General features: G+C 34.8%; 2 protein-coding genes across 5 annotated transcripts; both read right to left on the reverse strand.

Annotated features, from left to right (window-relative positions):
- Positions 1-67: 67 nt before the first annotated feature.
- Positions 68-10,574, reverse strand: LOC105688341. 3 transcript variants are annotated; one of them, XM_012404529.3, is made up of 11 exons: positions 10,258-10,574; positions 9,509-9,656; positions 8,840-8,968; positions 7,373-7,572; positions 5,936-6,145; positions 4,310-4,481; positions 4,154-4,220; positions 3,916-4,075; positions 3,710-3,844; positions 3,507-3,620; positions 68-3,344 (listed from the first exon to the last, which is right to left on the reverse strand). In XM_012404529.3, the coding sequence occupies exons 1-11, from the start codon at positions 10,380-10,382 to the stop codon at positions 3,128-3,130; spliced, it is 1,677 nt and encodes a 558-aa protein (XP_012259952.2). In that variant the 5' UTR covers positions 10,383-10,574; the 3' UTR covers positions 68-3,127. The 3 variants fall into 3 exon arrangements, with proteins under 3 accessions (XP_012259952.2, XP_012259953.2, XP_012259954.2); XM_012404530.3 differs by lacking the exon at positions 8,840-8,968 and having other exon boundaries at positions 10,258-10,562; XM_012404531.3 differs by lacking the exon at positions 5,936-6,145 and having other exon boundaries at positions 10,258-10,559.
- Positions 10,575-11,895: 1,321 nt separating this feature from the next.
- LOC105688445 (HIG1 domain family member 1A, mitochondrial-like) lies at positions 11,896-14,033 on the reverse strand. Of its 2 annotated transcripts, XM_048653561.1 has the most exons (4): positions 13,741-14,033; positions 13,258-13,640; positions 12,957-13,084; positions 11,896-12,790 (listed from the first exon to the last, which is right to left on the reverse strand). In XM_048653561.1, exons 3-4 carry the CDS (start codon positions 13,042-13,044, stop codon positions 12,600-12,602), a joined length of 279 nt encoding a protein of 92 aa, XP_048509518.1. In that variant the 5' UTR covers positions 13,045-13,084; positions 13,258-13,640; positions 13,741-14,033; the 3' UTR covers positions 11,896-12,599. The 2 variants fall into 2 exon arrangements, with proteins under 2 accessions (XP_048509518.1, XP_012260212.2); XM_012404789.3 differs by lacking the exon at positions 13,258-13,640 and having other exon boundaries at positions 13,741-14,032.
- Between the last annotated feature and the right edge of the window lie 27 nt (positions 14,034-14,060).

Below are 14,060 nucleotides of genomic sequence, written 5' to 3' on the forward strand. Positions count from 1 at the left end.
GTTTGCATTCACGTAAATCTATAATTATTTCAATTCTGTTCATTTTTATTTCTAAATAATACATCAATTTACGATTAAATACTTCTTTATTGCACAGATATGTATAGGTACAATGAATTACAATTTTCCTTGCTCTCCGATAACTGGTACAAATATATTCGACTCCCTATAATTTATTGCTACCGAATTAGTGACTTATCTATTTATTCTTAAAGTTCAAATGGCAAAGCTTTCTAGGAATACAATATTTCAGTGGTAATACTTTCTTGCTTCTTATGTGACAAATCTTTTTTTACATTCTCGTTGGTTTGATAAACATAACTCAGCATTTTTTACATGAATATGTTGAATTATCCTCTGAATTTCTATTAACAGATTTGACTCGATGCCATGGGGCGCGCCGAGTGTGGTTTCACCTGCTATTTTGACCTTCCTATTTGTTTGCTCCAAGGGTAAACCGCTCTCAGTGTGCCCCGTGTGATATTCAAACACTCATTGAAATAAAATTTTGTATTGGTGCTGAGATAAATCATTTTGCGCCATCCCTATCTAAAACATTTAATATTATCTAACTACATAGGTATACCATGTTAATATAATGAAAAATTCGAAAACTTCGGAAGTTGGTACAAGGTAAAGTTGACAAACGTTTAAATACAACACAAGACGTACTAAGACAAATTGTACATAATTGTTAACAATTAAATATTCTATTCATATTATGTCTTATTATTGCACAAGTTTAAAATCGTTCAATTATTTTGGAACAATAATAGAACGAAGCAAAGAAACATGTGAGATTAATAAGAGTTCATAATTAACGGGTTTTTTTTGCAACTGCAATGGGATGCTATCATTATTTAAGCGTACGAAAATACGACTGAGTGCGAATCTAATGTATTTATATTCTAATTAGTTTTAACTCTAATTAGAAGTTAATTAACAACAAGCTTGGCATATATAAGATGTGGTGAGTGCGCACCTCAAAGTTTCAACCTTGGAAACCCCAGCAACCAAAAGGACTCCTTTTTCAATAGTTTTAAAACAATCAATTATTAGCAAATTACGATAATTTGAAGAAAGAAGCAGTCAATACCCCAAGATACAATAACTAAACAATAACTCGTTAACGCCCGATAGCGAAATGTTAAGGCAATCAACTTACATGCAATGGGAAGGAAACACATCCAGAAATTTGTCAAAAGCTTTCGTGATGTCAAGAACTCGCCCACACCATTATATAATTAGCGGTTATGCACTAGTACATAAATACATAGTCAAAATATATTATTTCACCCATCTTAGTTCTGTCAAAAAAACGAAAAAAAAGCTATAAAAATAGCTCCCAGCTGACATTTTTTAGCCACAGCCCTTCCATTTTTCATTATTCAGTATTCACATTATATAAGATTTCTGAAGGCAGGATTATCTTTGGATAAAGATAAGAAAATACCTCTCTTTTAATCATTCTTAACTATGGCACAATTCGTATTACTATTTACCGTCGTATCATCAATAACAAGACATTATTTTCATCGCTATAACAACCAGACATTTAAGCACGTATTTTTGGCAAAATAGAACTTTTTTTTCAGAAAACCAATATGAATTACTTTATGGCTTTGGATAGGATGACTTAGTCAGATAGTCTGAATCAAGTACCCATTTTCACTCATTTTATGTACCATTTACTTATGGAGGCAAGATTTCAACAGACATGAAAAGTTCCTTGTTCACAGCTGCACCCAATTATGATAGAATTGAATCAGATAAAATTCATTTTTCTGTATTCGACTCATTCGTGATTCGCAGTTGCTCAATCATTTCGTAATCACACCAAAACATTTTTGCACAATTAATTTCTGACGGACATTTTCATACTCTCGAATAATGAAAAAGTGTTAGCCACAGGTTGGTTTTTCAGATCTTTTTTAATTTAGAGGAGGAGGGATTGCGTTCTTACTTAATTACAAATTTACGACTAATATTTTCCCACAGTCTCATTAACAATTCTTTCACGGGACAGTAATCTAATTAGCAATGTTAATATTACACTACACGTTTTCAAAAAGGTTTTTCCATTGACAATCTTCACCATTTCTCCTATTACCAAATTTTGTGGATATGTATACAAGTATGTCTAAAACCTATCTTTACGCAACAATTGTCAAAGACTCAAAAGATAATCTGGTGCATTATGAGACACGAATCCTAACAAATCATCAAGAGATCGTACTGCATAAGTAAGACCCACCCATATCATATTTATGTTAGTGAATCGGAGAATTTATTTGGCGTGATGCCTAAAAAATTTTTCTAACGGATTATTGGATGTTCCTCATTCAACTGAATTTGCTGATTTCAGCTATGGGCTCCCAAAACTAGGATAAGATTAATCACGTGCACTTTACATCCACTAAATCTGTAAGCTTTCAAAAACTATAACTTTTCTACTGAGTAATGTGTTATGAATTCTTCAGATCCATACACAGCTACTCGAATACTACTGGTTTGCACGGTGTTTCTATAGTTTGATATTTTTAACAGGGCAAAAAGTGTTCGTCGTTATCAGTATGAATATTTTCTACGTAAAGCTGAAAAAAAAGTATTAAGAATATGAATGAAAACAATTTAATACGATAACGGTATCAAGTAATGAAAAATAATAACATATTTAGAATTATCTTCTAATAACTGTAACGTAACAACAAGACAGAAACATTATAGTGTTATATAGAACAGAAAGACAATATAAGCTCGCAATCGCGAAATTTTGAATGTCACCAATGATAAGAGAGACACCATAAAATTTTTGAAGAATATTTATCAAAAACAATTCATTTTCAAAGAAAGAAAATTCCATGGCTAAAAATCGAGCAATGGAAGGTGTCAATAATGGCGGAGATTCGTTCATTACTGAAATAGCCTGTCAGCTACATGTGTATGTTTCGTATAAAAGCATGTAACGCCAGCTGTTGGAATGCACCAAGTAATTTAACAGTTTTCAAGGTTAACGAGGTTTAAATAATTGGCTATACATTTTAGTATGTTGAGAAGTTGTGAGTAGCAGCCATTACTTCAGATTCCATGCTCAATTATTTGTCTAAAAGAAACAGTTAAACATGTTTCATTTTCCCCGGCTCTCGGAATTGGTGACATCTCGTTGAGAATAAATAGAACCTTGCGCTAGGCCCCTCATGGGACCCTTTCTAAGATCAGGATTTGGCCCAAGTCCCTTTATGCAGCTTCCAGTTACCAATGATCTGTTTGGTCCAACTGCCACTGACCTTTTTTCAGGTGTTAATATTGTTGCATCTGGGCCAGTCCATGGAGCATAGTCAGGCCTGAAGTATAAATATTCAAGTTCCAACAGACTGTATACGTATTCTGCTTTTGATATTGCTTTTGATAATTTCTAATCTTGATCGATACTTTTTAAGTGACTATCTAATGGAAGACCACTTCGTGACACAACCAACTGAAATTAATATTTTGATGTTACTTACAATAAAAATTCATTATTTGCCCCCTTCGGTAAGTCTGCATTGGGCCCGGTAGGTCTAGTCAAGTACGGAGACTTGTATTCCTTGTCTTCTGTAGTACTGGTTCCCCGTGATATCCTAAAAACATTTAATTGTGATTTACATAATATTCCTCCGCAAAGAACTGTTAAAACGATACAATTGAGATAGCTACAAATAATACTCACTTTGGTACGTCATTCTTGTTCTTTGGACGTTTGATTTTCTCAACGTCAGTATCCTTGACTTTCTTAACAGGCGAGGCTGTTAATTTTATCGCTTCTGTAACTGGAGGTCTGCCCTTTTGTTCGTCACTTCTGTTGCTATTTATAATAATAACAACATTGAGACAAGTCTAGCAATTAAGTATGCATCAATATTTGAACAAAAATACCTGTGACCGCTGGATGTGCGTGGCGTTTGGGTCGCTTCCTCAGCAACCATAATATCCAAGATATGCATCGCTCTTTCTTCATCATAATCAACACTGTCCATTGCTAGCATTATTACTTTGTCTGGTACTGACTTGTACTTTTCCATCAACCGGCCCTTCACTGTAATTAACAATCTGCATGTAAGTAACAATAAAAACACAAATCAAAAAAGAACCAATATTTAAGAAAGCTACCAACTTTTATTTTTTTCCTCAATACTTCTCATTCGTGGTGGCGGAGTTGGGGTTGGTTGTTCTATGCGCCTCTGGAAACGAAGATAACATATATACCTAATTACGAATTATGAAAACTTCATCTTAGTTGTCACTATTGATATTTTGAAATTAAAATTACCTGTTCAGCAGATTTCTGCTTTAACAATGATTGTGAGGGCCCTGTTGGGTTCCGTTTTTCGTATCCGAGCTCGATTAATTTCTCTGATGCCTTTTGCACGTTGTTATCACTTTGCTCCAAAATGTCAAGCAGAATCGTTTCATCCGCTTTTGGAAACACATTTTTCAGGTACCTAGCCGTAAATTGAACAAAAAAATGCATTTGTTAAGCTGCCCATATCCTTTTCTATCACCATCATATTACAATACAATTCAATTTTAGCTACCTAACAAACAACATACTATTCGTAGGACTTTACCAATATTCTGCTCTACTTCATAATTGAAGTCCAATGTAATACTTATTCTGGTGTATGGATTACAGTCTAGTTGAAATCATCATAAAGATGAGCAATTATATTATAGCATAACTAAAGATTGAATATATTTCAAAGAATAGATACGATATTGGACTTCATCTAACATGGTATGCACATGTGATTGACGGAAATACGACCACCATTCACAAGACACTATTTAACAGCAGGCATTTGAAGTAGTTGCATTCACTTGATATCATCGGTATATGTATTTGTTTTCTTTTTTAAGTCACATTAACTAGGTTTTTTTTGTGGATACAACGCACATGCACATACAGTCATGCTGTGTTAATAGTTTATAATTAACGAATGACTGAGTTTCATAGTTACCAAATTTGAGATGTAAAATGGTGAAATATTGATCTACTATCATTAGATCTTTGTTTCGACAGCCTGACAATTATTTGATATTTCATAAAACTCATTCATATTTTATTCTACAACTAATATAGAGCAATAGGAACTAGTTCATTGAACGAAAATAACCATCACCAATAAAAACAAATTAAACTGAATATGTGAAAAACGAACCAACCTATGACAGGATTCTTAGCTTTGAGTAATTACTATAATTACTCAATGCTTAGATATGGTAAACGATGAGATAACTGAAATTAATAAAAGAAAAAGATATGAATTCATAATAGAAATCAATATTAACAAAGTAAAAGATTCCTACATTATATACTTTGAACCATGAGAAAACCAATTCATGTCTAAACTAATCTACTGACGAAAATATTGGAATACAGGTCACTGATGATATCTTATGTTGCGTTTGTGCTCTAAACGATTATTTATGCCATAAATTTTTTGACTTGTTTGAAAACCATTTGTGGTTTGATTCTACTTGTCATACTTTTGGGCTCATAAAATATCACATACAACGTCCTGCCTACACAAAGTTTAGAGCAGCGACTCTGGACTCATGCTATAGCTACCCTGCGCTGAAACGAATTGTATGCTCATTCATGGGAAAAATACTTTGTAGCAAATGCTCAATTGATGTGAATCACAAGTAAAGTTTTTGTCAGAGATCTTGGCCTGAACAAAAATTCGATGAATAAGGCAACAAGTACAATGGGTTTCATACCTCTGTAACAAAAGCTTAAAAAGAATGTTTGACAGCCTTTAGTGCCAGCCAGTCAGGTGATTGCTACAAGAGGTAACGCAGAGCTATTCGAGTATATTTCCCAATCTTACAGCAAAATAAGATATATTGACATCGAGCATCCAGACTGGGTGAGACTGAAAATATGTATAGGAACCTAAGTTTCATTTTTGGGGAGTGAGGGGGTTGCCTGACCCCTCGAGGTGGACTTAAAGTCAGCGCAGCATGTATAGCGTGCGCTGGAAGACGCCATCTCGGTATAGATTGAGGCGCATGCACCGCCAAAGGTGTGCAGGGTCCTGGGGCGCATAGAGGATGCTTTTCAACCTGGAGTGCACTCACTACTACTGCTGCTCTGTTATGGTACCTGAAAGAGATTTGCTACAACCTTAGGACAGAATTGAAACATAGGAATATAATTGAAACATGTTCTGATTGCATCACAGGTATAATAATTTTATGTGTTATTAATCAGGGCAGCTTGCAAGAGAGTCATTTGTTCGTTAAATAAGAAAGCTCACGTCAACAAGTGATGGCAGAGACATTTCCATTACATATTCATGGACCCAACGATGAATCTCTTTTGTCTTCCTTCAAAGACTGCATTTCCTGTATTCTTAAGACTATTAAAGAACAATATTAAATAATAATATTTCAATTCACACATCGTTACAGTTCATGTTTGTCGCTCAAAATAAAGCTTATATTTACAAGTCTCATTGTCAGTGATATACATATACTTATATGTACAGAAGCGTGCACATTTCGGTTAGCGTTTGGTTAGCACCTTTAAAAGAATAAAGCTGCAATAACGTTAAAATTTTGGCTGATTTACGTTTGAGTATTACTATCATTCTTGACAAAATTTCATTACTTACATCATGTTAGACGCAAAATTTGTCAATGAAATTACTATGTGATTCATGTATCAGGGAGTAGAGACCATTAAAATAAAGCTACTTTGTAAAGAAGCATACCAACAGAACTTTAATTTAGAAGCCCCGTTAAAGTATTATTTGTTGTGCTTGTGTGAAAAATTCTAGATTATCGCCTCTCAAGCTGCAGGCAGCCCTGATATAATAAAATGTACTCCTAGGTCGTGGGACTAGCTAACAGTTTTCGATCCGATAAAACTTGAATCTTGTTACAGGAACTGTCAATTGAATTAAAACCTTGTTACCATGTGAATCATTCTTCAACTAAAATTTTCATACAATCTGACTGAGACTGTTATGACAAAGATATTTAAATGATCATCAAGGAGAAAGACCTTTATTCAAATATATAAAAATTTTACAAACTCTTTCAAATCACGTGGCATTTAGGAAAATTACTTGATTAGTACAGTTGTTAATTGCGGCTTATAAGTAAATGCCAAAAGTGCAGTGAAGTGATAATTGAAAGGTGCATTACAAAATGAGCTGTGATTGGTGTAAATGGACCAGTAAAAGAGTTCAGAAAGCACAGTAATTTTTTTCCCATGTAGTTGAAACAATAACACTGATCAAAATAATGAACGATCACTTGTGTTAATGGATATGTTGTACAGAAAATATCATGATTTTTGAATAGGAAGTAGTCGTAAAAAACTTACTTTTTTAATAACAGACGAATGTGAGTATCTGAAACTGTAGGGAACATGGCGTTGATCTTTGCCACTTGAACTTCTGTGTCCACGTTCTGTATCAAACTGGTTTCTGTATTCCTTACAGGGGTTGGTGAACCAATTGTGATGTCGCCAAGTCTGTTCGTCATAGCACTGACTGATCGTGAGGAGAGAGGAGTTTTGAATTCCTATATAATTTAGAAAATGAGTTTGAGTCCTGATGGAAGAAGCAAGATTCTCACGTACGTGCGAATACATTCAAAAACACCCTCAACCTTAAATATCACATCAATTTTCTGAACCAATTACATCTGTAGATGGTAAGACTAATTGTATTAGATATAGGTATCCAATTTCAACATTTCAACATAAACTGACTGTATACCCACAAGTAACCACATAATTTCGAATATGGAATATTTTTTATTTATGCCTACAATAAGTTCAATGAATTGGGTGCTACAGTTCAGGGCTCCCAGTGGACATTATTACCAGAAAAAAACCTTTAAACAGTCATCAAGATATGCAAAAACCGACGTTTTAATCATCGAGAACTGTTCATAAATCATCTACCTTGATAAAAGGTATTTTTCCTTCATAGTTATTTATGCTTCCGGACTAGCGGTAAGTTTAATGCCAGATAAAGCCAAAATATAGTAATAAACATTCAGCGGAACACCATAAAGAAAAAAGTTGGATGAATACATTCAATAATAATATGTAACGTTTCTGTGATTTGACATAGATTTTTCATATGTATATGTACATAAATTTGTATAGCAGATACTTTGAGGAGACTTGTCTTTTGAAAATTGCAATACCATTCTGGCCTTAGTTATTCTAACACCATGAGCGACCAGAAATTATATTAATTGCCTGGCACATAAGCCGCTAGGCAAGACATAAGCGTTGGTGAGAGACCACAATCTAATTGTAAGTCTTTGAAAAAATTTATTGGCAGGTTTTCAGTCAGTACCAAGAGCTATGTCCTCAAAGTATTCTCAATGACTTTTTTGTTTAAAGATAGATAAAAATATTTAACAAAAGCCATGGATAGTTGGACCTACTCTTTTCAAAGTACACGTTGCAAGTAGACACATATAGATACATACATGTTCACAGAATAGAGGTGGCAGTGATAATAACTCACTGACAGACACAAAATTACAAGGAAGTCTGTCACGTTGATGTGCTTGCTGCAAGCGGAATGTACAAATTGCGTACAAAATGATCACATAATATCTGAATTGTGCAAGGTTTTACTTGAGTATTAATTTAGTAAGACAGGTATGAAAGAATGTTGTAATTTTGCTGGTGGTAAAGATAACAAAATGAGAACTGAGGACAGAAATCAGAAGTAATAACCAACTAGGAGGCCTGACGGTTGCATGGATTTTTGGGAAACTACCACCATACGCTATAAGAAGTTCGGTTTTTTTTTTATGCTCAACCCACCTGTGCACCTGGCGATAAAAATGCAGGTTGTGGATTACGAAAAGGCGATGGTGTCGGATACACCTGAGGTGCCCTATGGGCTCCTGCGTAAACCAGATAACTACCACCTCCACCTCCACCTCCACTGTTCTGTTGTCGCATTATATTTTATTTAGTAAATCCCAAAGCGGCGTGCGAGCAACATTAAATGTATCACAAATTAAATTGATATGCTCTACAGGGTCGTATTTACATCTCGAAATCTTCATATTTAATATTGATGCAGGGTAACCCATCTCAAGTTTTGATTCTCCAAAGCTTACATCTTTGGAACTAATTCAAATGAACGAGCATTGAAGAGGAACAAAATGACAGATGTTAAATACATAGATGGATTGCCCATTTTGGGGGCTTTTTCATTCGCACCAATCTCCAATAGTTAACAGAATTTGAACTTTAGAAAGAAGAATCAAACAACAGATCACCCTGAATGTTATAATATTTACTACATTGATATGTAACTTGTTCCAGTGATTGAATAATATACGCTATTACATCAATGTAGTTTTAATAGAATTTTATAAAACATCAATGAAATCGATTATTGTACACATGGTAAAGGGTTACGTCAATTTTTTAGATAACACAGCCCAAGATGCACCAATATGTTATAATAATCATCGAACTGACCTGCATTGGGATAGATTCAGGTATGGTGGTAGAAGTAGCTGGGCTGGGTGCGACAGAGTTTTGTGCCTGCGTGTACTGAGCATATTGCCAATATCGTACTCGTGGATCCTCCCATGACGTCGACTTGTTGAAATGGTTTATGTAATATCTATGGAATAAAGAAAGTAATTTTAAACCATAAATTAATCTTCGATGCATTGGCACAAATATCACTTGACTAAACCAATGTGATAAACTTTATTTTCAGTCAAGAGAAGTATTATTTTCATACAATAACACACTTTTGTAACTTAACATGATAATTATTTATGAAAATAATCTATGATATCAATATCTGACGAGTGGATTATGAGTGGAAGTACGTTTAATCATAATACTGTACGACATACATTTTATGAAGTGCTATACAAATACATACTATGTATATTCATAGATTATAGATGATAATCCTGAAAGTTGAGCAAGCAATGATAACAAAGAAAAATTTTAAACTCAGATTAATACCAGTAGCTGGAAAATTCAACGAGGATCACTTTATTGGGTGATCATTTTATATGAAATAATTACTCATGCATAGTGATTATTATATATAGAGTGATGTAACATTCTGCCATGAAAATAGAACGATATCATTGATGCGTGAATTATCCGATCACGGATACAGCAGTATAACCGTTTTATAGAAATAAGTACATACCCAGAAATAAACGGAGTACAATTTTATTGAAAGTTTGCAATATTTTACTTACGGTCGACCACTACGAACGTCGTATCTGCATTCCCAGCCCGGTGGTAGCTGACTTCTGTCATTCTGTTCCGCCATGTTGGCGTGTTTTGACATTTGACATTTCGTCCCATTTCCATCTTCCCTCATGGTTCTCGGACACTGGAAGCGCCTTTAGGATCTCCACTCACATTCAACTGCACTCCTCGAATTCTCATCCATTCGGGGCGTTCAACGATTTATCCATCGAAGTTATAAATGGATAATTATGATCATCCATTCATTATGATAATCTGTGATCATAATCAAAGATTTATTCCAAATTTTTTCCCAAGTTTTTCTCATTATTCCTAATTTTTTTTAGGTTTTTCAATCAATTTTTTAATTCGCTCAACTCTCCAAGGCTCTGAAGACGCCTCATGGTACGCAACTAAAGTTATAGCATCCCAGATTTATTCCCAAATTTTCTCCAATTTTTTCCGATTTTTTTTTCAATTTTTTGAAATTTTATTCATTTATGCTGGCCCTGGGTGGGTGCGGGCCCCAAAAATGAATTGTCCGGCACTATTTTTAAGACCCGCCTTTTTTCTCTAAGCCCCGCCCACCGCGAGTACAACTAGCGCCATGTGGCGGAATTTTCCTGAACTAAAATCTCAAAACGGCAAAAGTTTTGTCTTTTCTCCGAACAAACCGGAAAGGTATTGACCTTTTTCCGAGCGCCTAATGTTAGATGCACCCGCATTACACGCCAATCACGTTGACTGAAGATTGCTTCAGATAGAAGATAGTTATCATCAGTCAACGCTATACATCTCCGACCCGCATTACATGGCCTGACGTCAAGGGACAAGAAACTTGGGATTTTAGTTCACGAAAATGCCGTCACATGGCGCTAGCTGTACTCACGGTGGGCGGGGCCTCAAAGAAGTGCCGGACAATTAATTTTCGGGGCCCGCACCCACCCAGGGCCGGCACAAATGAAAAATATTTCAAAAAATTGAAAAAAAAATCGGAAAAAATTGGAGAAAATTTGGGAATTAATCTGGGATGCTATGACTTTGGTTGCGTACCATGCGGCGTCTTCAGGGCCTTGGAGAGATACGTTAATTAAAACGTTGATAAAAGAACCGGGAAAAAATTTGAAATAAATCTGTAATTATGATCACAGATGATCATAATGAGTGGATTATAATTTCGATGGCACATCTGTCGAAATGATACCACCTGACTATATTTGACGCCAAAAATTTGCATCAAGCGTCAGCATGAAATTGCACCTTAAAACCATTCACAATTTGATGACGATACGTGTGGACTCATCTTATGAAAGATGATGAATATGATAGCTATTACTATGCAAATACTATTTTGTATCATACATACCTAGTACCCAGGATTAGAGTTTCATTAGAATGGATTTACAAGATAACAAACCCCCTTGTGTTCAGATTTCTATCAATCCGTTCGGTATATCTAGAACGCCAGCAGCTGTAGTTCAATCGTACTGTAATTTGTACTCTTCAATAAAGTACATCAAATATCTAAGTGTTTTCATAGACAGATACATATGGCTTCGATACCACTTATATTCGTATCATATGATATTGTTATTTTAGGAAGCAAAGGTGTAAGCCTATATGTAACAAAATAATGGAACAGTAAATTCTTCGATAACTAATAACATTTTTGTGTTGTTGAACAGTACATTCTGTGTATTACAATTACGAATGGCTATGCATCCATAGCTTGGGATTCTTTTCATACATGAGCTTTCACATTGCTAGAAAATCTTACAATCAAAATAAATCAATTAAGTCAGTAAATTACCGCAATATGCACGATATATTACCAAAACTTGTAGTGTTTCTCTTTTACTAGTACAATTCACCAAAAAAAATCTACCCCTCTGCCCCATATTCTCATCCTGTGCAAGAAAAGGTCCAGCCTTAACAAGTTTAGTTCACGCTTCATCATTATTCACAAATTTATTCCAGTTAAAATATCTAAGATGCTCATGTGTGTTGATGAGACAAGTGATTTGAAATTCAAACTACTATCATCTACTATCTTTATATGCAATATACAGGGACAATATCTCGAAATTGGCCTCCCCATATGCCGTGCACGTCAAGTTAACGCTAGTCAGGCGTACAGAGTGCCCAGTTCATACATATTGTCCCTGTAGAACTAATATTCCAATAAGGATAAATGAATGACGAAATTGAAAATTACGAATAATAATTTTCCTAGTGTTATGAAATTAAATAATTGAGACTAATTTTTTCCAAACTCTAAAAAAATATTTGCTTTCATAGAGTTTTTCAATCTACCTATTTGTCGATACCTGCAACTAGATCATACGAATTTTTATTGTTCAGGTTTTTTATGTTTGAGTAATTGGTTGAACATCGACCATGCCATTCCAACAGTAATACATCCAATGAGGATTCCTTGCGCTGTCACTCGGAGTTGCATAAGGTAAACTGAGGTTGACATTGCACCTCTGTGTTTGTATTTGTAAGCTCCATGTCCGCAAGCAGCCATCAGCCCAACTACACCTAAATGAGAAGGCAAGCATAAATGGATTAACCATTCATGTTACATCGTTTACTAGAGCATTCAAATTTCAATTTTAGACTCATTAGTATGGTGTCAAAGATAAATACTATTGAGCAGAATTGAAATATGTTGATAAAATAATGATCGATGTATATTCAATTTTACCAGCAACCACAAACGGAGATTCTCTCATTTTTCTGGATAACTTTTCTCCCGCTGTTTCATCATATATTTCAACCTTTTGGTCAGCCATTGTAATCACAATGTGTTGTTATTATCGTTTCTACTCCTCTCTAATGAAAAATACAAACCAGAGATAAAGTTATTGCGAGTTTTATGACTTGCAGTTGAGTTTCCTCTAGTTATGAAATTTGATTTTGTGTTTGACAGAGCAGAAATGGAATGTTACTGTTGCTGATGAGTTTGCATGTGTGCTATACATATATGTGCTATCTCATTCGTATACCTTGCAACTAGTTGGTGTAAGAAAAAAATCCTACATCTACATTCATTGAATTATTTTGAATTCCGCTTATCACTTGATTAGTTAATATAATTCTGCAGACAACTGTAGTATAAAGTTATTACTGCAGTTCAAAGAAAGTAGGGGTATTGTCAAACATCTGAGATGGTTGCATCATTTTTCTGTCATTCATTAGCACTGACTCTATACATGTGGGAGAGTTCAGTATTCATTAGTTCTGGCTATACTTATACGTCAACCCATGAAGAACGTGTTTAATGATTTTTCTTGACGTAAGACATTTGATCTCGACTGACTTCCAAGGTCACGTTACGTCCGTCCACATGGCTTCAAGACCATGGATTTAGGACGGTCCATGCTCAAAACTCACATTAAAATTTTAGGCAAAAAAATAAATCACATTATGATAATGCAAGGAACTGATTGGTACTATTTGTTCAATGATATAGACGGTCTCCAATTTACCTGTAGCAAATTGCGGATGAGGAATGATGATTGCCTTATGTCAGTACTCCCTTCAATATTCAAATGTAACGATCGGACCTCCACTCACATTCGTATACTAACTATGCATACATTACAACCAGTCTGTATTGAGATCACTGCATCAGTGATTGAGATCCGTAATGATATAACCTTCAAGATTGAAGTACTAGAATATGGATGACTTAAGTTATATAAAAATCTGTGAACTGTCTCAAAACGTGTATGACTAGGTATGACATTGACACTGCTAATGGGTGCTAGATCTAGCTTGTACGCACTGCAGAACGTTATTTGACGCT

Source organism: Athalia rosae, chromosome 4 (assembly GCF_917208135.1).
Source record: "Athalia rosae chromosome 4, iyAthRosa1.1, whole genome shotgun sequence".
NCBI lineage: Eukaryota > Metazoa > Arthropoda > Insecta > Hymenoptera > Athaliidae > Athalia > Athalia rosae.